A 24,708-nucleotide genomic window follows, 5' to 3' on the forward strand; every position below is an offset into this window, starting at 1 on the left:
ATGCAATATGGCTGATATTTGAGCCCATATTGCCGCATGCCTAACTATTTTGTTTCGTTTAATCAGCATCGATATGGTGTCATAATCAGCATCTATGAGTTAAAGGGCAGTGGTCAAATTTCTTGTAAACAATGTATTTTACGCGCGTTATATCGAACAGGACGCGGTGCGACGACCGCCACCCTTTAATAGTCAGCATCGATGCTATAATGAACATCCGTGATGTCATAATAAGATTACGTAAGATAAGCTATACATGCTGGGTTTCGCTGCCAAATTGTGTGATCTTGATACATTAATGGAATTTCTCATAACGACGGCAATTATTTAATCATGTTTACAATTATTCAAATTTATCGGTACCGTCCGTCGTTTTACGTCATCATTCAAATGTTAGCAAATAATGTAATATTAGCGTAAGTCAGACATATTGATCATTCTGCGGGGAATTTTGTCTAATACACAGAGTAAACTAAAACGCTGTGAGTTTGTTAAATTTTATTTGACGTTACATTTCGACATTAATACTGAATACAAAAATGGCAGTACAAATTCTATCAGTCAATAAGCTAACACTTCAAACCTCAAATGATCTTCATCCAAAGCCTTAAAACGCGTCTATTTTCTATGTTTTAGAAGGGACTACACGTACGCCACCAATAATACGTGTGTAATCGTATACTAGTTATCAATCATGCATGAATCGGAGACCACGTGTCAATTTGCGTTATTATCAAGTATTTTCGTTTGAAATGTTTAATGTTTCATACTAGTTAAGTTTCCAGTTACATGGTTGCCTGGCAACTGAATCATTATTGTCGCTACACCCGATATGAGGGGCGTCTAAGCCTAAAGTGTTTAGCCATTATTTTATGATACCAAATAGTAAGAGCCGTTTGGGAACATAGTCGGGTTTATTGGTGCCCCCAGGAACAATGTGGCAGCAATGTGTGTCGCAATAGAAACTGGTTTGCAACCCTTCATTTGGCATATAGCCTAGGCGGGATGCAATATTGCCGCGGGGATTCACTTGACTTGAAAGATAATGCATAATGTCATAGCAAAAATTGCGTTGTCAAGTACTGCAACAGTGGAACGCCTAAACTGTGTACTTCAAGTGATTACGAGTAAACGCCCCTGGATGGGTGTGCTGGGCAGTCAAGGGGTCGAAACATATTTAGAACTGGTTGAGAATTCTCCTTTTGATTTTTCTAAGCCTAATAGAATGTAGTTTGATGGGAAGATATGAATCAGCTTTCCCTCTGTGTTGTCGCGGTTGGAACGTGTATTGGATATTAAAAGGCGGATTTCTTACGGTAGTATATGTCAAAGGTTGAGTTTTATCAAGATTTGTTCATCTTTGAATCCATCTTCTTGGTGTCGAAGGCTTTTCGAATACAGGTACTTGCCTAATAACACTTCAATAATATATGAATTAGGATTAAACCGAGAATATGTTAACATCATGTGAAATCAGACAAGAACAAAATAACTACAAATGTGACAATAACATCTTACAACTTACAACGCTATAAGAAGACTGTAGATATAATCTGACAAAAAGATGAACTCTGAATAAAAGATGCAAATTATATACAAATGTACTGCATATTAATTCATTGCCTGAATAAAATAAAAATAAATACTCAACTTTTTTCCTACAATGTCACTGAAATCTGAATTCATGCAGTTTTAAAACGGTCTTGTTTTTTCGCAAAAGACGAAGTAATGTATTGATTTATCACTATTGACGGATGACCTGCATCTCCCATCATTGCAGTGTATTGTGGGTAGACGAGGAACACCGGAAATGGTGGCACAGAGCCACTATGTTCGCATGTTACTTATCCAATCATTTACGTGGACACACACAACAAAACTACTGCGCATGCGTATACCATCTACTAAGTTGTACGTTTCACAACCGGTGTACAATATAGAAATACATATATCGTAATACGACGAGCGGGAACAGTAGAACGAGAAAATTGTTATGTATTAAATAGTATTTACATCATATACTTTAGGTATATTGTAGTGTCTTGAAACAAAGAATCCAGTTTTAACAAATTTATAAAAATTATTTATAACTATAGAAGAATCTTGGAATGTGATAATCGTTAAGAGGCACGTACAGTAGTCGATTCAGATACGTCTTTAAAATATTGAGACATTATAAAAACAATTGAGATTTTACGACGGTTAGTTTCAATTTTAAATATTAAAGCCTCACATACTGGACAACAAAGTTGGTTTATATTATTGTTAATATTATCAGAGTGCACCAAAGTCTTAAAAACTATATAATGTGCAGTGTTTATTTTCGCGAATAAGAAGTTATTTCAGTCAGCAATGTCGTCAATATCATAATCATCGTCGCCATCGGCCACAGGAATTCCATCCGGAGATGGCCCGCCGACAGGAGTGTCTTCTTCTTCCACTGACTCGTTCGATCCATGCCGCACCACCACTTCGGCAAGTCTCGTTTCTTCGGCTTCAACTTGTTGGTTATCTGCCATCAGGAATCTATCCTCACTTCGATCTCCATGGGAACCCTGATCATCGCATGCAGCGACTCTGTCCAAATCCTTTTGTTTCTTTCCTTTCTTCTTCTTTTTTTCCTTCGATTTTTTTTCTAAGTCTTCAGCTTTTAAAGTTTCTCTCTTCGATACATCATCGGGATCCTCGATATCCTCTGCGAGCGCTTTCGATTTCCGCTCCTTTTTCTTCTTTTTCTTCTCTTTCTCTTTTTTAGCTGCTTCTCGTGAACACTTTGTTTGTGTCAGTGCCGTCTCCTCTTCCGCGTACACTAACTCCGTGCGAGGTTTGCATACACACATGCTTATGAGGGCGATGATGAAGAAGATAAAAGCCAATCCCTTCAAGACTACAGACATGCCAAAAAAGAGGTACTTATACATCTCGATATCATATACCCAGCATGCACCTTGTTCTCCACATGGTCTTGTGTGCCATAGAATACATGTAAAGTCAATAGCTTTCCCATAGTATATAGGAGCCGGTACAAATCCTACAATACAATAATTAAAAACAACAAATGTCAATGGCGTAATCGCTAAAAAGCATTAAAGGCACATCCATATAGTGCTACTACTGTCTAGCATTTTTGTTGTTTGAAGTGTCTCTAAATCTAAAATAAACAAAGATATCATCATCGTTCATTTGAGCGAATATCTATTATTGTTTTGCTCAATTAAGAAAGCATACAACTACGTAATGCTCACCGGACGTCAATCTACAAGTGTCTAAGGGATTACCTAACGTGTTCATTATATAATCGATGTCGATGTATTTTAACAGTTATTTTGAAAGGATACCAAATAAATATGGACGAAAACATGTATTTGTTTATATTCTTCTTCGACACAGTACGTCGAAGACCAAGGTTATGATTATGTCTTCTTTGCAGAACACTGTATTATCCTTTACGGTAAATAAAAAACATGAACACGCATGCGCAGTGTACATTACTGTACGTACCAACTAATCAGTAAACATGCGTATTGGAGATTGTCATTGTTTTATTGAATGGACACTCCACTGTCTGCTGCAAGAACATTTCTTCCGTTCGTGATAAATCAACAGTACCAATATTAAACTCTATACTGCAACTATATGACTCAAACATTATTATGTAATACCGATATATCTGCTGTACAGTAGTCATATTCACAGTAAAACCCTATATATTATCTACTCACCAAATAATCTCAATATTAGATATTGAACACCAATCGCAAACGCCTTATCCCTCTGTACGACGCTCCTGCAATGAGAAAAGTTAAAGCCACGTGATATAAGGGCGATTTAGGCCAGATGATGAAGTTGCATCATTTCCATATCGACAACAGTTGCAATGAAAATTATCAGGCTGCTGGAGTTGTAAGCATGCCAGATTGTGCTCTCCCTAAATTACAGAATAAAATTTTCGACGTATATTGTAATGAATACAACTTACCTCAGAGTTACCATTACAACCGGTATTGTTTCCATACTAAGTAGCACCGTACTAAGACACAACATGATCATGAATGGTATAAAATAGTCGCAGTCTTGTTTGCAGACCCCGGCATTTATCGAGTTGGGATATTCCTTGACCGGTAGCTCGACGACCATAGACGTTACAATCTGATACTGTTGCAGTGCAATCGGTGCTTTCGTTGTAAGGTTAGCGGCATTGTTATCTACTTGGTCTGAGGCATTGTCCTTGCTAATTTTTGTCGTCGTCGGTGTTGTTGTCATCATGACCGTTGGAGGCGTCATTTCACTAGCCTCTACGCAGCCGCATTCATAGTATATCTATATGAAGCAAATGACGTTAAAATATTAACTGTTTAATTGAGGTGAGCGAAATTGTGATTCTGTTAATTCGACAAATATGAAAACATGTTTTTAGACTATACTTTGTATATCACGCAAATTACAATTTTATTTGTGACATATATATAGCCTTAAAGAGTATTTTAATCCAAAACTAATCAAGTATTTAGCAATACCCCCAAGCACTTATATACTAAGTCTTATTGAAACGCAATAACTGTTTTTGAGATATAGGTAGATAATTAGATACTAGTAATTGTTATGCAAATTAAGCGATTATTATACATAGATTTCAATCCAAACTAAATAGGTCTGTGATCAAACACACGAACTGTTGTACAATGGTGTTTGTAAACACACGAACTATTGTGCAATAATGGTGTTTGTAAACACACGAACTGTTGCGCAATATTGAAAGTGTTTGTAAACACACGAACTGTTGCACAATAACGGTGTTCATAAACAAACTGTTGCACAGTAACGGTGTTTGTAAACACACAAACTGTTGCATGATAAGTGTTTGTAAACACACAAACTGTTGCACAATAAGTGTTTGTAAACACACGAACTGTTGCACAATAACGGTGTTCATAAACAAACTGTTGCACAGTAACGGTGTTTGTAAACACACAAACTGTTGCATGATAAGTGTTTGTAAACACACAAACTGTTGCACAATAACGGTGTTCATAAACAAACTGTTGCACAATAACGGTGTTTGTAAACACACAAACTGTTGCACAATAACGGTGTTTGTAAACACACAAACTGTTGCACAGTAACGGTGTTTGTAAACACACAAACTGTTGCACAGTAACGGTGTTTGTAAACACACAAACTGTTGCATGATAAGTGTTTGTAAACACATGTTGCACAATAACGGTGTTCATAAACACACTGTTGCACAATAACGGTGTTTGTAAACATACAAACTGAAAAAAATAAAAAAAATAAATAGGTCTGTGATCATTAATTCTTAAAAAAATAGAAGAAAACTAATCGTTGTGTGCATTGTCCTAGAGTATTTATATGTACTACATTTCATTGAAATGTGACTAGAACTTGAAATATAGATTGAAATAAGATATATGATATGCATGAATCGTTAATTAGCTTTGATAATTGTCCTAGAGCATCTTTGTGCAAAGTTTCTTCGAAATCTGACCAGCGGGTCTTGAGATAATGATGGAACAGACATACGTACAGACAGACAGACAGACACACATGCAACTTTAATGAAATTTGTAAAATTTCTAGTATTTTCATTAATGAATTGGATTTTACTATATCTTTTAATATCGACACAGTTGCATAGAGTTGTTCTCCACTGACCTGTCCGTCTTTCTTTGTACACCCAGCATGACACGGCGAATAATACGTAATGCCATTTGAGCCGCAGACTGGGTTATAAGCTCTGTCCGTACAACCACAGTCTTTATTACAGTAAGCGGATAGACTCACTTCCCCGACCTCTGACCTGTAAGACACATCACGACAATTACTGACGAAACGAAACAATAGTTGTCCAGTTGATTTTTTTTAATTTTGTACCAGATTGTCATAATTTCCAGCTAGTTCCATGTCTTGATTAACAATTTTGGAAAACAAATGGAATAAATTACGGGTTTATTTTGTGAAGGTGGCAAAAGTTGACCCTGGGTTCAAAGGTCAAATGAGTGCAGTCGGTTCAGTCGTGAAGAGGGATGGCGGTGAGAATAAAGTAGACAGAAAATCACGAAAATTGTCACGTGACTACTACGACAATCCATTCCACAAAACGGCCATTGTTAAGAATCAAAATTGAAAAATCTTTAACTTAGATGTCATGGTAACAAGGATGGTTACCCCTAGACTGTCGCCAGGTATCGGTCTTAATGTAATTGTGTAAATGTGTATTTGGCGTTTGATGGGAATGCGAAGTATTTACGCGTGGGACTTTAGTCTCGATAGTCGGTCGTTCCTAACGCACTCCATATTTCCTGTCCTGGCGTTCGCAATTTAATCACGTCTATTACGTTTATACACAATATTTATTAATAATAACAGATTAATATTATGTATGACCGACTATCGACAGTTTACCCTTATTCGTCACAGAGCTGAAACTAATTTGGTGTAATCTATCAAAGAATCAATTTGGATTTCTTTTCACTACCAATTCTCCTTAAAAGATTACAACCTTTAGGAAATAATTTGCATGAAAATGAATTATTCCACTTGTCAACATTCCATTCTCAGTGCGTGCAACATGACATAAAGAAACATTATTTTCAATTGCATGCTAATACTGACAAGTCACGTGGAATGAACAGTAGTTACTGCTCACCATGCAAGATTCTCTCCAGTGACGTCATAAACAATTGACGCGTTTCTCCAATGACGGTTGCGGGAGAAACTAGATTACGTTAACAATGCATGTGAAAGATTTAAATACAATACATGTTGAGTCATGCCCGATCAATAGTCTGTGCTATTTTCTTTGGCTATTGTTTTTATTAGGTAACCTTGTCGAATACCACTTCTACGACAGATGCGCACCATAGAGGGCGTGCAATATAAGTCGATAATAGTAATGCAATTCAATGTACTCATTTTTTTAAAAATTTAATAACAACAGATCAAAATATAAGTATGACAACCTTTGAGTACATCTCTTTTCGAAATCACGTGAATGAATTATCGTTCTTTATCTCTGCACACATAAAAATAGCAGTGTTAAAGCGAGGGAGTCGTCACCTGCGCATGCGTCAGATGGCCGTAACGTGTCATTGTTTACAAACAAGCGTCTACCCATGAGCCTTTGCGTTGTTAGCGTGTGTTGTTATCGTCGCTTGGGACTCAATTCCCGCTTTAAACGTATAACGATACATGACTTGGGAGGTTTATGTTTTATGAAATTTCAATATAGTTATTTGTAGATGTGAATGCGTGATTCATATCCGAAAAATGCCCGAAAACACGTCTTCCAAAATATTTCACCGTTTCTCCAAATTCCCACTTACTGAATGATGTTCATGTAATCGTATTTCAATAGAAACGGTGGTCTCGGCATTTTAATAGAAATATATTTGACGATTCATATTATACTCACACACTGTAGTAGTTTGTATTGGCCCCGGCAAACTGTGGTGGATTGCAGCCTAGTAATATCTGCAATCCCATCAATACAGTGGAGAAGAATGACAAACAAACAAGTACAGTGAGCATTCCACGTCTACCGAGGTTGGTTCGATAGATAATGACACCGATTACGATCACTCCGATGACAAATGAGGGCGCTGGTACACATGCTGTAACGAAAAAAAAAACGGGTAAAACTCAATTGTATAGATTTTGTGTGTTTTAGTGGGATTCGGCGCATCAGGTATAACATAGTAAGGTGAAACAGTGGAAGGTTCGTCTTTCACTGGGTTGAACCTTATGAGGTCGATCAGTGTAGGGTTCGACTGTCACTGGGTTGAACCTTATGAGGTCGAACAGTGTAGGGTTCAACTTTCACTGGGTCGAACGTTATGAGGTCGAACATCGTCTGGTTCGAACCACCGGTGAAAACCAATACAGGGTTTGTAGCACCGTATTTGAAGTTCGTGGTCGGACAACACATTTTTGGGTTTACATTACTATAGTCAATCTCCAGTCACACTTTAGCAATAAATAGAATTGATGAGTTAGCTAAATAATAACTAGCATGGGGCACACATTAACACTACACATACACTTCCGTATTGGACGAACACTCCCCACTAGTGGAGTATGTGGCAATTCAGTAAAGAATTGGCGAGGTCAGCAGGCAAATGGACAGGTATTATATGCTCAACGCCCAAGTTCTTGGAAGTTCTCTGAAATGGGTATATTTTTGATAAGTAGGTTCAGTTTTAATTATTTGTTTGAAGAAGAAACCACCTTTCATCCAATGTATTGGAACTGTACCAATACAGAAATATCTGTTGCAAGAAAAAAATACTGATGAATATTTTTCAAAACGTGTGTCAATAAAAGGATTTATAAAGTCTCCCGGTGCGTCTAACACAATTTCATGCAGTCCACTTCAGTATATCTTTCATATGTTCATATCTAGCTCAATGATACACTGCCATGAGCGGCGGATGTCACACCGCGTAAACAAAATACACACATATAGATGTACTCAATTAATTATAAGTCGCCATCACATTCCATACTAGTAACTACAATCACTCTGATAGATACATTTTTCACACGACAGGATAATTGATCAAAGCAAGCACAGAGCGTCGGAATTAACATATTGAATTTCAAAAATCAATTTTCTCAAGGACCCAAATGCAGATTTTGAGAGGATTTTCGTATGCATCGGGTCCTTTGATTTGGGTTTGAAGATACTGAATTCTTGATTGATGTGAAATTCTGAGTATATGTTATAAAAGTACATTCACGGTATACAAACATATTTAACCTTCTATGACATAAATGCATACTAATTAGCTTATTTCTATATATGGAATGTTCAAAGAATAATTTAAATTATGTGATTGATTGTTACTAAGATTTTTTAATCAATATTGATACATGAAATAGGCAATGTCGGTAACTTTGAGTCTTGCTTTTTTGAGCATTTTTCCATATTGCATCTTGATTGCATTTGCTGCACATATATCAATATTCGCTCGATGAATTACTGGAAAACACCAGTGCGCATGCGTTCTAGGTTTACCAATACGTACAGATGATTAAAAACGCTCAGCATTTGTTGGTGATCATACCAGAATCAATTATTTCAACTCCCGATGCGAATTGACCATGTAATTCCGGGCGCCATGCAAATTGCAGACATTTCATTGAGTACATCCCCCTTATAGCACGACCAAATAAATCACGTGTCGCATGATAACATAATGATAATAATAATCTTACCGATAACGAGGTCGGCGAATGATGCACTGACGCCATATTGCGACTGCAGGTACTTGGGCAAGAAGAGATAATACCCGGCAGCGAACGCTATCTCACAACAAGCACCAATACTGATACACATATACGTACAGTTGGTGAGTAATCTCTTAGTTGTACCAGGCATGTCTATTGATAAACAAACAAACAAACAAATCACCAACAAATATATAAGAATACTGATCTAAATCTTTGACGACTAATAACTGTCTATAATTAGCGCTTTCACACACAACAATCAATTATGCAAATATTCACATAAATTTGTATGCAAAGAGTACAAAAATTGTGTTCGAGATCGTGGATCGAAGATGATGAATGAGAATCAAGATAAGCGGTGTTATATACTAAGTCTTATTGAAACGCAATACGGATTAAGAATAAACATAATCCCGTTTGCATACCAGCTCGATCCAGCTGCGTTCATTTATGAGATAGACCTACATTAGACCAACCTAGTATAGACCACAGAGGCACTTTGTATGGAATAAGGGACGAATAAATTTACCAGGATTATACAAATTTGCAAACTTTTTAACTGACGTCCCTTTTCATGTCGGAAATAATGTACTGAAATGAGTGATTATGAATATAATAGTAGATATTCAAAGAAACAACGAATATAAGGGTATTTTGTTTTTTTGTATTTTTTATTGCATTATTTTCCCAGGTCTTAAAAACGGGCGAGATTTAGCTCCTACTTGCCCGTATTAAGCACGTATTATTTTTTTTTTAGCACGGGCTAATGTTTTTGAACTTTTAGTCCGTGTATAGGATCTGTGTGTGAACGCAACTATTGTCTCTCGTTTAATAGTGTTTCATATATGGTAACATAACATTATTTAAACGACATTATACCCTAGGCGCAAATGGACTTCAAGATCTCGAGTACCACGAGACATTGTTTTGGCTTTTCAAATAGTGTTTCATTTATTCCCGCAATTGCGTCTACTGTTCCACTGCCATATGTAGGGGGATTGGCACGAGAGGGCGCCGTCTGATCTGGATAAAACATTTCGAAATCAACGATGTGCTGGGCTCTGATCAAAACGTGTCACACACACTTTTACATAAGTTTTTTGATTATTTTTCAGCTCGTAATGATAGAAGTTGTCAATTTATAACTACCATGTTGGCTATATAAAAGCATTTTGGCAAAGTTTGACTGAAAAAAAAAACGTGTTTTTTTTCATTGCTCATGAATATTAATTTATGCAAATGAGGCGATTTGTTCAGCCAATAGATTTTATGTAACTCCGCCCTGGCTATACATAGCAATATTCTTAAGAACAGTGGACGTGATGCTTGGAGATGATGAAACACTAGTACTGTTTGAGGGGTAAAAACAAGTCTTTTCGCTCTCTCGCACCCAACGAGATCTCGGCGCGCCATTTTGTCTAGCGTCTATTTACCTTTAACCTTTCTAGGCAGTTTTCTCGATCGCAATAACACCTCACTGTTGGTATTCCCCTCGTCATTATCGGCCCGGTCACCATCAGGCGCTTGTATAACGGCATCTTCTCTGATTGCAGTCACGGTGCTGACTGGGTTCCACTCAACCCATAACTTCTTAGGAAACACCCAGAATGGCAATGAAGCGAAAATAACTAGCCCGCCTCCAATAATGATACCGATCCACCACGCACCAACCCAACGGGGGTCGTCCACCGTGAGAGTGGTCTCGGAATTATAGAAATCGACGTACAATGAACCAAGTAACCAGCCGGCAATGAAGCCAATTATTGGACCCAATCCAAACATGCTATCAAATATACCTGTGACATATAAAGACGAAAATAAGTGTTAGTCGTGTATCATTTAATAATATATATATAATAATGTTTTTCAAATGATAGACTAAAAAAATATTTGAAAATGAAAACTGAAATTGTCACCTCGCAGCATATGCATCACACACGCCGGGAAAATATGAATAAAATAATAGAGTTGCCGAAATGCTATTAAAAAATAATGGAAATGTTTTTCTAATTTACGGCAATAAGTGCCCTTTCTGACACTTAATACAACGAATGAACTCTATGCATAATATGCATTATGATTACATTTAGATTTCAAACAAAGGGACCTCTTGACTCCAGGAAATTTCACTTCACTTTATGGACAATGGACTATGTATACAAAATACCAACGGCAATTTCCTCATCGATACGAAGCTATTATTGTCCCTCTCATAGTATGCGTAGTTCATGCACGTCAGCAGGTCGGGTAAAATAGATAATTCGTCTTGTCGTTTGGTGCTAGATTAGTGCTGCTGCATAGGGGAAACAAATATAATCTGAAACCATACTGATTACCCTTACACCTTGTTCCATATTCCCTACTTCCTACAAACACGATCTTCGGATTTATTAAATTGAGGATTCGAAAGCTTCAAGGCAAATGCACATAAAACAGAATAACATTTCTGCCTAAAATTTACAGCATTTTAATGAACAGGGATATCATAATTTTACTATTACATTTGGATGATATGATATGATTATGATATGTACCTGAATATTATACTTTGCACTTAGTAATATATTAATGTGCATGCGCATTAAAAATAGCTCATAGTTTTATCGAAGGAATATTTTTTTTTTAATTTAAGCAACACAGAATAAGTGTTTACAAACTGTCAAATGGTTTACTGTACCGCGACTGATAACTGGGTGTACACATATCCGCTCGTATTTCTCGTGTAACATATCTCAAGTGACGGGTATTGGGTTACGAAACACCAGTGCCGAGTGTGATTGACGAGGAAGGGAACTACTTAATTTCGTTGCCATGGTCACCAAATTAGTCAGATGATGAGTCGATTGATTAGAGACAACCATGGCAACAGATATGATTGATTATAATCGTGATTAATGGGCAATATAAAGATGATCTAGCAGTTAGACGAGGGTCACGGCGATGATACTAGCCTAATGGATTGTTGAGGCTATCTCGTGTATAAAACATTTCCCGTAATGTACGGTTGACTTACGTGCATGCATGTACTGGTAAGACGTTTACCGAACTCATCATCTGAATTGATGTAACTCTAGCACTACGCAAATAAATCAATCGTACGTAACCAGTTAGCCACTGGCAGTAAACAATAAAAGATTAATATTATTTGCAGGTAATACACCCTCCCTGTATGTGTGGTAGAGCAGTCGCTCTTATTTTAGAATACAGTAAATTTGTAAAAGATCAAAACTATGTCGACGCCTTTTATATCCCTTTACGTCACAGAATATCCTTGTCGCCAGAGGGTGCTACTTAGATAGAAACGGTACTTGTGCTTGTAGCTCTTGAGAATATGAGGTGGAAGAGTCATAATTAAGGAAAAGGCGATATATTTCACTGGTAGCCACCATTTTGAACATATTTGCCTTTGCGGTACCTTATGCTCAGACATATTCACTGTCTGTGTAGAAAGTCTCGTTCTTTGTGTCTGAAACGTGTAATTTAATCGAACTATGCGTTCTGCAAATTCACTATATTGCTGAAAAAACAGCCATGCTCGTTATCTGTCGCGGACAACTCAAACGAACTGAATACATCGTTAATTCTTACAATCGCGAAATTTCTCTGCGATAAAGAGAAGTCAATTTGTAAACTAAATGATAAATACGTCTTAATGAATCTGTCTTGTTATGTTCATGAAAACTACACGTACTTGGTGGTAGAACCAGAACATATTTTATTTGGGTAGTTACAATGTGTTATAGTTTACCATGTCCTGTTTCCGACGTACAAGCATACCGCTCACTTCCCCTTTGTGCGGCATTGTATGATTACAAAATCAATATGAGCACACTCTGCAATACATGTCACAGCAACTTTTAAGAAGTGCAAAATCCCTGAAACTACTGTAATCAAACACACTGTCCTGAATATTCACGTTGATGCATGATGTCATGTTACGTGACTAAGTATCAATTATGCGTTTTTACACGATTATTTACATCCGAGTATATGTACAGAGAGTGACAGGTGTATGTCATGATATTGTACAGAAAGATTTGCAAGATTCCATATTATGATCGCGTGTGAAAGGATGCCATAATAACACGGCACATTACGAACATAAAAACACAACAAGAGATTGGAAATCATGATCATGGCAAAGCGCACCGTCACTGCAAGCAAATACGCACCTCGTTGTGACCCTAAAGAGAAGTCCCGAAGCAGCGTGTAATAAACGCAGACTTACAGCGACTAGATGGACAAACGAAAGCCAAAACTATGACACCACAGACAAAATTAGACATTTGAAAACGAGTATTCCTGGTCAGTATGACCTATATATGTGAGGCCACGGTAAAGCTAGACAAGGCTCTAATATATAATGTATGAAATAAGCGTGTTCATTTTTACTTTTTTTCCTCCAAAATTGATGAACTCTACCACTCGAGTCTGTTAAATTTTTTATCACATGAAACACATACATATGTCCTAGAAATGAATGATATACAGTTTATGTGTCGCTGTAAAAGTCACCACGGATTTCTGAATTCCCGGTGCGTATTTCAGAATACACGTGCACAAGTAGTAAACCCATGTCTAAACTCAATCATATCACTGAATCTACGCGAAAGTGAACTGAACTAGATTCCTTCATTAATTTGTATATATATGCGAAAAATTGACGCGACAATTTAGTGCCAAAAAAACTTCAAGAACCAACCACATTGTTGAATTCATAACACGTGACGAAGTCATCATAACATGACGTACCCCCAAGATGTCACAACGCATTGCCCATCAGAATCAAATTACTACTTTTTCTTTTTCTCATTATTCAGTCAAATAAAATCAGGTACAATTGTATTCCTTTGTGGAGACCTGACAAGTAAATTTGACACCTTCCTTAATACAATAATAGTAATGACTGAAACACTATAACAGCATTTGTTCTCATTAGACGGTAATTATTTCCCACTGACATGCACATATATAATATGAGTATCTGTCCATTAAAATACACAATGTATATCGTGGTCCCGATCCATTCGTGGATTAGTAGTTCTCACCATATATTCAAATTTAATCCCAGACATTTAGTTTTATCCACTTTAGAATCAATAATCATGCTTTACTAGTAATCGAGATGACATGAAGTGACGTCACTCAGAAACTCGCGATGATGAATGACTTATCGCGTGATGACTCCGTCGCCAATACCCCGCGTCACTTGATACATTGTCTAGTTTCAATATTTCACAAGACACGGGCGACAGCGAAGATTACTTCTTGTCTCCACTGCCATGGCCATGGGACTATGAATTGATAATTTATCACCAACCTCCAATCTAATTTGACACTTGACATTCAATTCTGTGTGTTAACTCCCACTGGTAACTTCATTTTGACACTTGAAATTCAATTCTGCACTCCCACTGAAAACCTATCATATCTATCATACCACACCATAACATGTATAACACGTCCCCTTACAAAACACAACGCATATCGTGGAATAAAATGCAAAACTTGGCAATTAAATCAAGGTAAAATTTAATTTAATTTATTAGATTATTATTGAATAAAGTATAACGAATATTATATTATAAATATTATTCCATTTTCCCATATATACATAGGATTATAAATTAATAGCCACCAGGTAAAGGTATTGAATTGCATTATGTACAACCAAACTTTTCAGACAAAAGGATTTGTATCAAATTGTGAAACTTAGATATAAAATATTCATAGAAATTTAGGACAACATCAATATTGCTAACGTTACAAGGCAGAATTATTATAAAAATCAACCAGTAAGCACAAATCACTGTTTCACATTTGCGTAATTCTGCTCTTATCGAGTTAACACAACATTCATTTTTTTTTTCAATTTTTAAAAGGATAACTGTAATTATGATTTTACTAAGTCGACCATTCACTCGCATAGAGTTCTTTTTTTCATTAAAACAATGTAATGATCTGATTTTATTTTCCAGCGTATATGTTGCGTGTAGTTTATGCAGTTTCGTCGCTCAGTAGAGAGGTAGAGATGTCAGACACAATTAATTGACTCGGATTGATGCCATTTTTTTCGACATATATGCAATAGCTTGGAACATGTACACATTATTATTTTTAGACTAGACATTCAGCCCTCAATAGGTTACGGTATAAGTAGAAGTTGAGAATTTCTGTATAGATCGCGCAATTTTTAGCTGTAAGCCTGTTGAATTATTTTAATTCCTTAAGTTCATATATCTTTTTCGATGTGGAACTATTCTGTTCAGTGACAAAAAGAGACTGATGTTAAGCATTTTCAATATTGTCATAGTTCACAGCACGAATACACAGTTCTTTCTCATCATTTATTGTAATGCAAAACGCGTATCAATGAATTCAAACTGTATACAAAAAACGAAAAATGCGTTAATATAGCATTCATGAGTTTCTGTAGCACGTGGTACCCCGTCATATTAAGTTATCAGCATTAAGGCTCGTTCGCAGTTACATGATTACTGCAAGAGAATAATTAGAATTTCGATTCGGTCACTGGATTTAACATTGACCTACCAAATAGTAGAGTTGGAGACGGGTATTATGAGGACTAATTCAGTGATTAGGCGACGAACAAGACTGGACAATACGTCGGGTTAACGTACTGCGACAAACGCCTCGCGGTGCTGAATATAATAAGTAAGGTACGATGTAAATTTATTTATACACAGAAAATACAAGACTGCGGGAAATTGTGCGTCGAGACATAAAGTTTATTCTAGTGAATAAACGAATTCATTCATTAATTAATAATGACCGAGGAGATGATTGACCCATGTCTGTATATTATAGTTGACTAAAGAACATTTCGTGCACAGTATGATGTTAGTGTTACCCACTTCGGGTAAAAACTACGGTATTAACATTGTCATAGTTTTACAGAATTCGGTAGGAAAGACAACTCATGTCAGTTGCAAACCCATTCTACTGTAAAACTTTAATTATGAATATGCTCTAGTAATCAATCACATTACAGAAATAGGTCATACGCAGCCTAGAGTGTACTAGAATGTTGCCAGTGAATAAAAAAGGAATTTATCTGAGTGTACCTTTCGGCTCCTCGCGATGCCCGTCGCCTGTTCGCATAATAGCGAGGAATTTGACCTTTGAATTGTACGTGCGACGCCCAATAGCGAAGGTACAAGTACTAATGCATATTTTGAGGGGGGGTCCCGTACATTTCTGATCGTTGGTATATTATTCAGGTAATAAGCAACGCCTGGGAGAAATTCCAAATGTGTGACCTGACACCAAAATACGTAGTAGATCTACCATCAAACATATTGAATTTTGTTAACTTACGTAATGTGTTTTTCTGCTAATTCTGCAATACGTCTGTTATTTTTGCAATTATATAGTTAAACTTTCGCCTAAATTAGGGCTCCGCTAATCCAGCTATTCAACCAAATTTGCTGAGATCGCAGCGAGCTATTCCAAAATGTTTACACTGTACTTGTCTAAACGGTTGTTCAACATACTGCTGATTATAATTTATGAATATAGACGCGTTAACGGCCGCCAAGATCTCGTTAAGAACGGGAGCACCGCGCGACTTGATGTCCCCCCTCAAATAATGATCCGTCTTTCCCATCAGTGCGTCCACTGTTCTATTGATTTATGTTACCATGGTATTTGATAAAACAGGTTTAGACGATTTCAAACATTAAAAAGTTTTGTGTTTGTGAAATGACCACCGCGAGAACGATTACGATAAAGAGTTTCATATCCCGGTGTACAAATATGTTTGCAATTACAGCATTTAATTACGGAACAGGTGTTCAATATTGTCACCATTATTGTTCTCATAGGACCCTGTAGATTCTATAATGTCTACACAGTACGCAGATTGCATTATTATATATCGTGTCTCACTCGACATACGTAATCCCTGGGGGTGTAGGACGTGAGTCTATTCTAAAACTTCCCTCTTCCTCGCATTGTATATTGATGCCCATAATGCATCGCGACCGAAGGCAACATAAACATTCTACTTAAAACATGTGTCAAATAATTGTAAAGGTTCGCTGCACGAAAAACAAACAATATCTGGGGCCGAGAAACAGCGAAACAGAAACAGAAACTGCCAACAGGATCCAGACACTATAATATGATATATATATACGTATCCTTTGTAACATTTATATGCATGTGCTTTTAGAAAAACAAAATCTCAAGGGATGCAATACGCCATAATTAATTAGGTTAGCGCAATTAAAAAAACAGCAAAATTAAATTACATCAGGTGTTAACCGAGTTTGTCACACGCTATAGCCATGTAATATCCGGGCGTGTTTTAGTGATGACTTGCATGATAGCACGATCATATCAGATGATCACGTGGTCCTCCCCACTTATCATCACGTAGTGGCACCGGAAATTTATGAAATATAAAGTAAAGGAGACTTTCCATTAGAAACATAACGCATACACGGAATAATAAATGAATTTCAGTCTAAATCAATTTGTCTTGACTGGTTTTATTGAATTACTTAAAAGTGGACGCTTTTAACGATCCGTTCAGGTTGGTGTCTGCGAACTCGACGATATTGTAAAAATCTGCAAGTGAAGCTCGCATTAGATAATTTTAACGGTTTATTAACTTGAATGGTTTGATAAGTCCAACAACACGAGAGAAATTTCTTGAATTTGTACATTACCACATTCGCTATCACTTATTGAAAATCGTATATTTCGCTGTATCTAATAACGGCAACGCCTAAAATAATATTAGTGCGAGGTTCGCGATGCGTCCCTCTAATCCTCAGCGAATACGTCAGTAGGATAGCCCGAATTGGTATTCCGTGCCTACGTCTAAATGGCGTAAGCTTCGTTGTAATCTACACACAATCACAATGGCATGTTTATGTATGTGATAATGGCGAAGATATAACAGTGCGGAGTGACAGATTTAAATGTTTTTTTTTATCTATTCATATAAATGCACATGTTACTATGAGGTAATCACAGAGAACATACAATTGTACATCGTCTCATTTTGATTCATAAACGCTGCATGTAATTTCAGTCAGACAACTTTGAAATTATGCACTCGGTATTAATAGCAGTATTTGCAAGATCATTAATGTACAAAATAATCACCATGTTGCAGAAGTTACTTTTTATAATTATACGAAGGCATGTGATCATCGAGGGGTTGATGATAGTTATCTGATCTATCAACCGTAAGATATATAGAAAGGATTCCAATGATGAGATAGAATACATTAATACATAACGATGTATTATAATCTTCGCAAGTACATATTAAACACCTTTGTAGCATTGTAGCAGAGGCAATGTATAACATTTATTTCTTGAATTTACTTATGTTATTAATATGCTCCAACACTATTACAGCTCGCTGTGTTTTCTGCATTGAATGCTTTTCGTCTAAACATTGACTTTTCTTCTTAAAAAAACAATAATTGTCAGAATTATAAAAAAAAAGAGGAAAAACACAGTCGATAATCACTGCAATGGATGTGTATATGTACATTTCACTCAACAAAGACACGTTCGACACATTCCAGTGTATTTAAGCGAACACAAGTCGTTGCCATGGCAACCTATTCAAGCGTATACGTCGGTGTGTTCGGCAAAGCTTCCAGATGTTATTATTAAAATACTTCTTTATAAAGCAGTCCGCCCATACAATGACGATATCGCTGACGCCGTTTTTCAACAACGCAGTAATTTTCACGTCACTATCTATACTGTCTTTTAATAAAAAAAAATAATTACTTAAAAAGCTTGCTACATAAGACGCTATGTGATGCTACGTATTACAGTGGCTATTATTTATGATCGCCGTGTTTAGTATTAGGTAGCAATATTGTTATCTACTAACAACTAGTGAATGTTTTTTCTATCAATTTGAAAGTGTTCACAACAAAAATAACATATAGTTGACACTGAGCTCATGGAAGGTCGGTACGCGTATGGTGACCATTAAGTGCCCGTGAATTGAACCTTTCTCCGTGTAAACATTTGAATTATCTTTACTTCTTACATTATGAGACAGGTAGTTACATTGTCGTCATGGAAACGAATCGGAACGTGATACGGCGGGGTTCTTTGTTGAGCTATCATAGAAATAGACAACATTTCAGGTTCATTTTTGTAATCATAATTACTAGTAAACATATCGTCACAATTATACGCGTAATAATATTCTCAATGTTTAAAACAGTAACAATAATTTATTAAAGATGCAATATGAACGAAAAGTGTATTTCTAGCACTGTGTGTTTGATACTGCATATATAAGTACACGGAAGTATAATTTATCAGGAACTGAAAACGCTGTATTTGTAATTCAGATCAGAGTATTCGTTGGACGAAGCAATGGAATTCTCTTACACGCATGCGCACTGGTTGTTTTACGCACATTAACAATCACTGCACATGCGTATTAGTGGTTTTGATTTGACGAATACTGTTGCTTCTCCTGCAAACGTAACATTTTAGTTTATGATAAACCTTACTTCAATTTGGTCTACAGCAGGGAGTATCGAACAATAATATTAAAAAATTACATGTTTTCGTCCATATTGCATGTTTAATGTCTCTTACCATCGACAATGTATCAAATATGCAATCAGTGAATAATTTTACTACCATTGTATTTTCTAATTCAACTTAGTCTTCGAATTGTTATTGATTAAATTACAGTGTCTTTTCGCTGTGGTAAATGAATAACATTGCATGTATATGCTATATCATGAACACAACACCATGTTCTGAGCAGATGAACAATTGCGCAAGTTGTATATGTAAACAAATCACCGTTTACCATATGTAATTAATAACTCAAGCCTTAATAAGCCGCGAGAACACGATGCAATTAATGAGTAACGCCGTAAACTTGAAATCGAGTCTATTTAGAATCCACATTTTTAATTACTAAATTTAATTAATTATGCTAGTTAAACCTCATTGAACGTGGTCAAGATCGTATACATACACGTTAATGGTGATAATTAAATACATATTACTAAGCTTTTTGAACATCGAAAACGACGATTAGGACACAGTCATTCTGTCACGTGACACGATTTTCTTTTACTTTTCTTTATTAACCCGATTGACATTTCATTCATTGGTCTTTTATAATACGACACAAGTCCATGACTACATTTACAACTTCTATAAATAAATGATCGAAATTCATGTGCAGTTCATATTTGCAAAAACAGTTAAATAAGCTATTGCTGCCGCCGGGCACTGACATACGATTTCGATTCCGTTTCATCCATTAAAAATAAAAAAACGGTTTCGATTCTCTCACATCCGTTAAAATTACAAAAAAAAAAAAAAAAAAAAAAAAAAATATCATATGTTTTTTTTTTCTTTTCCTTTTAAAAATTTCCATTTTTTTTTATTTGAGACAAGGTAACAATTAGAAACACTGTTGAGTTTCGTTTTAAGAAGCCCTTTCTCGGCAACGACATCATAATTACACCTCACTCGTTTTGCGATGGTTTCAACTATTGCTTAATTATTTATCGAACTAGACATATTTTGAGTGCACGAGTAGTTAACGTTAATTATTGGTTTAAGTTGCTGGGTATGTTTAAATATAAACCCTGTCCTGCTTCGCTGAACACTGTGTAAAGTAATGCATAGCTAGATTTAACGTCGTTTATTATAACCACCCTACGTAATTACCCCGTACGCTCACCCTGGGTAAGATGGCAGACTAACCGACAATTGAAATTTGACAGCTTATCTTAACATACAACCTAATGGTAATGCAATTAACCTGTCGTCGCTGTCAGGTGGCGTAGTGATGGAGAGGATTCAGTATCTAGTCGTAAATACGTTTTCCATTATTTATAAGCCATCTTAAATTATGTCTTCTGCTCTCGCGGCGTCCGTCAGGTCGGGATTAAATGGCGGAAATAGCCAGTAAAGGAGACGATACACGGATGATTGAACACTGACAATGTTTGGTGATTGTCACGTGTCTGTTTTGAATCGTTTACTTTTTAATATACTATATAGTGAGGAAGATTGAATTTGAATACGGCCATGTCAGTCTTTACCATAATAGCATAAATAGGTCAAAGCAGATGATGCCCACATTGAGGAATAAACAAAATAAAGCGTGCACAACATAATCAAGTATATTATTTTCTATACCATTCGTTCTTCTCATAATTTAATTATTCATTTGTTCGTTTATCCAATCATCATGCGTTCATTTATTATATAAATATAACTTTAAAAAAAATAACTTCATTCTCTCATTCACACCCGAGTAAATAAAAGTGCTAAAAGTTTATTATTGGCCAGTAAATTAGCATTCACCGCAGGTATGCAAACTATTGCTGGAGGGTCAGATCATCACGGAAGTCAGGTCAGATTACTGTGTGTGACAGTTTGTATACTATATTATAGGTTGACAGTGAGACAAAGTTGGAGTCGCGACGACTTGTGTTAATGCATAGGCAGACACTGATGTTGCGAAATGCGTCTCCAATTACCTCAGTGTTGATTCTCTTAAAATAAAAGTGCTATCCCGACTCCTGAATATTTATTGCTAAGCCTGAAATAGTACAAATATGCGGAGAGAAAACTGCAAAAATTTAAACAACTTATATTAGCTGTCTGTGTAGAGTATTCCGTATTTTAAGAGCAGTTAACATGTAAGCAGACAAAGAGCCTGTAATACACAACATCGATACGCCGCGTCAACGGACATGGACACCACGTGATATGGTTTTTAATATATGCCGTAACTCCAGAAAGTTCAAACCAAGTTCAAGGGCGGTGGTCGTCGCGACGCATCCTGTTCGATAGGGGTCTCATAGTATACAACGCGTGTAAAACTTGTTTATTTACCTGAAACTCGATTACGCGCTGCGCGCATACTACGCCATTTTAAAGCGCGGTGATCGTCGCGCAGCGCGTGTTCGATTTTCATTTCAAATAAACAATGTAGTTTACACACGTTGTATAAGTGGCTATGAGTCCCATATCGAACAGGGCGTGGCACGACGACTGTCGCCCTTTAAGTTTTAGTTCTCGAAAACATTTCAGTAAAAACTTACTAATATTTTAAATTTCTAAAGCTAATTTTAGAGTGAGAGAGCATTCAGATTTGCGAGGTGAAAACATGGCCTGAACGCAATTCAATTATTTCTCTTCTACTTAATGTTTTAATGGTGAAATTGTAAAACGTTTTAACATAACGGCAATTTGCTAAACGCGGGACTGATATTTGCAGCAGGAGCTGACATTTGTTAAAATGAAGAGCGAGAATATGTCTCGGTGGAGGAAGATAGTAACTAAAAAACGAACAACCGAACACATGCACTAGCGGAAGGAACGAACTCTTGAATCAGTCACGGTCAACGTCCCCACGTGACGCCTCAATGAAGGGTGAAATATGAAATTAACAAGGCACTGGAAACTAGACAAAGAGACTCTCCAATGCGAAACTGAACATTTCTCAAAAACCACCAAAGCAGAATTAATTTCAAATACAATTCTATAAATTGAACTTTGGCTGCGATGCAACTCAGTATTGAATGTTTCCCCAGAAAGCAACAACATACTAGCAATGATATATAATAAAACGAAAGTGATACGTGACTGGAGGCGTACTTGCTATTATGAAAAACCTATCTAATATCGCTTATAATTAAATGGCGTTAATATTGTGAATACAATTGTTAAAATTATTTAATTATGATGGATATTTCGTTTTTCATTTTAATGTGTGTGCACAATACACTGCAGAAAAAATGTGTGGCTGAACACGAGGATAAATAGCAAGATATTTGTACGATAAATTAGGTCAAGCTATTGTTAGAATATAATATGCAAATGAGTTTACTGTCACTTCTGTTCAAATGTCAATAATCGGTTCTTTGAATTATTTCCAGTTCTGAATTTGTGTAATTTTCCATAAAATTGTCATTTGCAAGTTGCTTTTCGTGGACAATACATTTTACCAATAATTATGTCTCAGATTCATATTGATTGTCTCTCGCTATTGTGCGTACTTGGCCCAGGACTTGACCGTGGAGAAAACGTCGCTTTTACAATCAACGTCACTTTGTTCCCGATAGTAACAATACATACTAAAATGAAACTCAAGGACACGTAACCCATAGTAGTATTAATTGCATGTTGGACCTAGATGTAAACTGACAAGTTCCCCTAACTTGATTGTTACCGTGTTGTTTACGTTTTTGCACATCCACGCGACCATTGCGACCTGATAGAATACACAATGTTGTAACGACAGGCACATACCCTGGTATAAAATCAATTAGCGATGTACGCTGCCGTAAACCACAAAGTATAATAATAATAACTAAGATAGGGGGTTCATGTCGATATATAATTTTTCTGACTTTTAGTTGGACTCGTCTAATGTATAATTCTGCTGGCGTCGTCGTTGGAACTAAAATTGGGCCGTAAAATAAATAGTCTATTTCTTTGCATACGTTCTTTCTTTTCCGAAGAGAATTCAGCATGTTTCACTTTCCTCCAATTTATAATAATTGCCGCAGGTTAAGTTCATATTCTCATCCTTATTATCATAACTATATGATGCATTTCGCTGCGAGTGATCGGAAGTGCGATACGGAAAACTCATCGTCAGCTGCGCTACGTGCCATGGTGGAAAATGAATAAATCTAACCATAATACGTATTTGCTGATCATGCTTTTGAAATATGAGATAGCTGCCTGTGTAGTACGGAATACACACCGCGGCTATTGTTGTCAAGCAGTGTGATACTGCCGTGATAAGTAATAAAAACAGCTGGAAACGTCACCTTAATAATGCCCTGCACTATAGCGGTATTCATCGCGAGTGAAAAGTGACCATCTTATTATTGAGATCCCAACCGTTACATTCTATAACGTATGCAACCCCGCGTTCTCTTAATACAAACTAATCCGTAAGTCAAAACACACAAAAACACTACATTTTTGTGCCTATTAATATTTAGATTTTTTTTTCAAATCATGATATTACTTTAGAAAGCGTGAGCGCGATTTAGGAAAAAAAATCTAGCAGTGGCAGTAAACATATATATGCACATACTTTATCTTTTTAGAGTTAGATGTTTCCCAGGGTTCCCATAATTGGAACATGGTGTTGTATTTAAGGTCAATGTGGCTGTTAATGATGCATGAGAAACTGGGCCATCTCATGGATGACACTGACATATCTTGTTCTGCATTTTATTTGTATTATAAAAATAATATATTGTACTGTTTTTAGTTTGTTCTGTGTTTGTTGTAAAATAAAATACGTTGATACGTTTCCGTCTTTCCAGTGACTGAATGCGTCATTGCATTGGGGAAATATACATGCAAAGTTGGGTTACACTGTAGGGGTTTACGATATGCATAATGCAATGACGTTCAGGTCACGGGTCATGAGATTTTACCACAATTTTTTTT

The 24,708-nt window shown here is 36.4% G+C and overlaps 1 protein-coding gene across 1 annotated transcript in view; it reads right to left on the reverse strand.

Moving 5' to 3' along the window:
• Positions 1-483: 483 nt before the first annotated feature.
• The window catches only part of LOC100374105 (solute carrier organic anion transporter family member 3A1-like), a 29,475-nt gene continuing 5,250 nt past the window's right edge, over positions 484-24,708 (reverse strand). The window contains exons 3-9 of the mRNA XM_085508051.1: positions 10,683-11,045; positions 9,235-9,399; positions 7,433-7,631; positions 5,674-5,818; positions 3,980-4,320; positions 3,723-3,787; positions 484-3,031 (exon numbers count right to left, since the gene is read on the reverse strand). Of these exons, the coding sequence (XP_085364177.1) occupies positions 2,343-3,031; positions 3,723-3,787; positions 3,980-4,320; positions 5,674-5,818; positions 7,433-7,631; positions 9,235-9,399; positions 10,683-11,045 (1,967 nt within the window). The 3' untranslated portion in view covers positions 484-2,342. The remainder of the gene's footprint in view (positions 3,032-3,722; positions 3,788-3,979; positions 4,321-5,673; positions 5,819-7,432; positions 7,632-9,234; positions 9,400-10,682; positions 11,046-24,708) is intronic.

The sequence above is a fragment of the Saccoglossus kowalevskii genome, chromosome 14, assembly GCF_978046115.1.
Source record: "Saccoglossus kowalevskii chromosome 14, keSacKowa6.1, whole genome shotgun sequence".
In the NCBI taxonomy this organism is placed as follows: domain Eukaryota; kingdom Metazoa; phylum Hemichordata; class Enteropneusta; family Harrimaniidae; genus Saccoglossus; species Saccoglossus kowalevskii.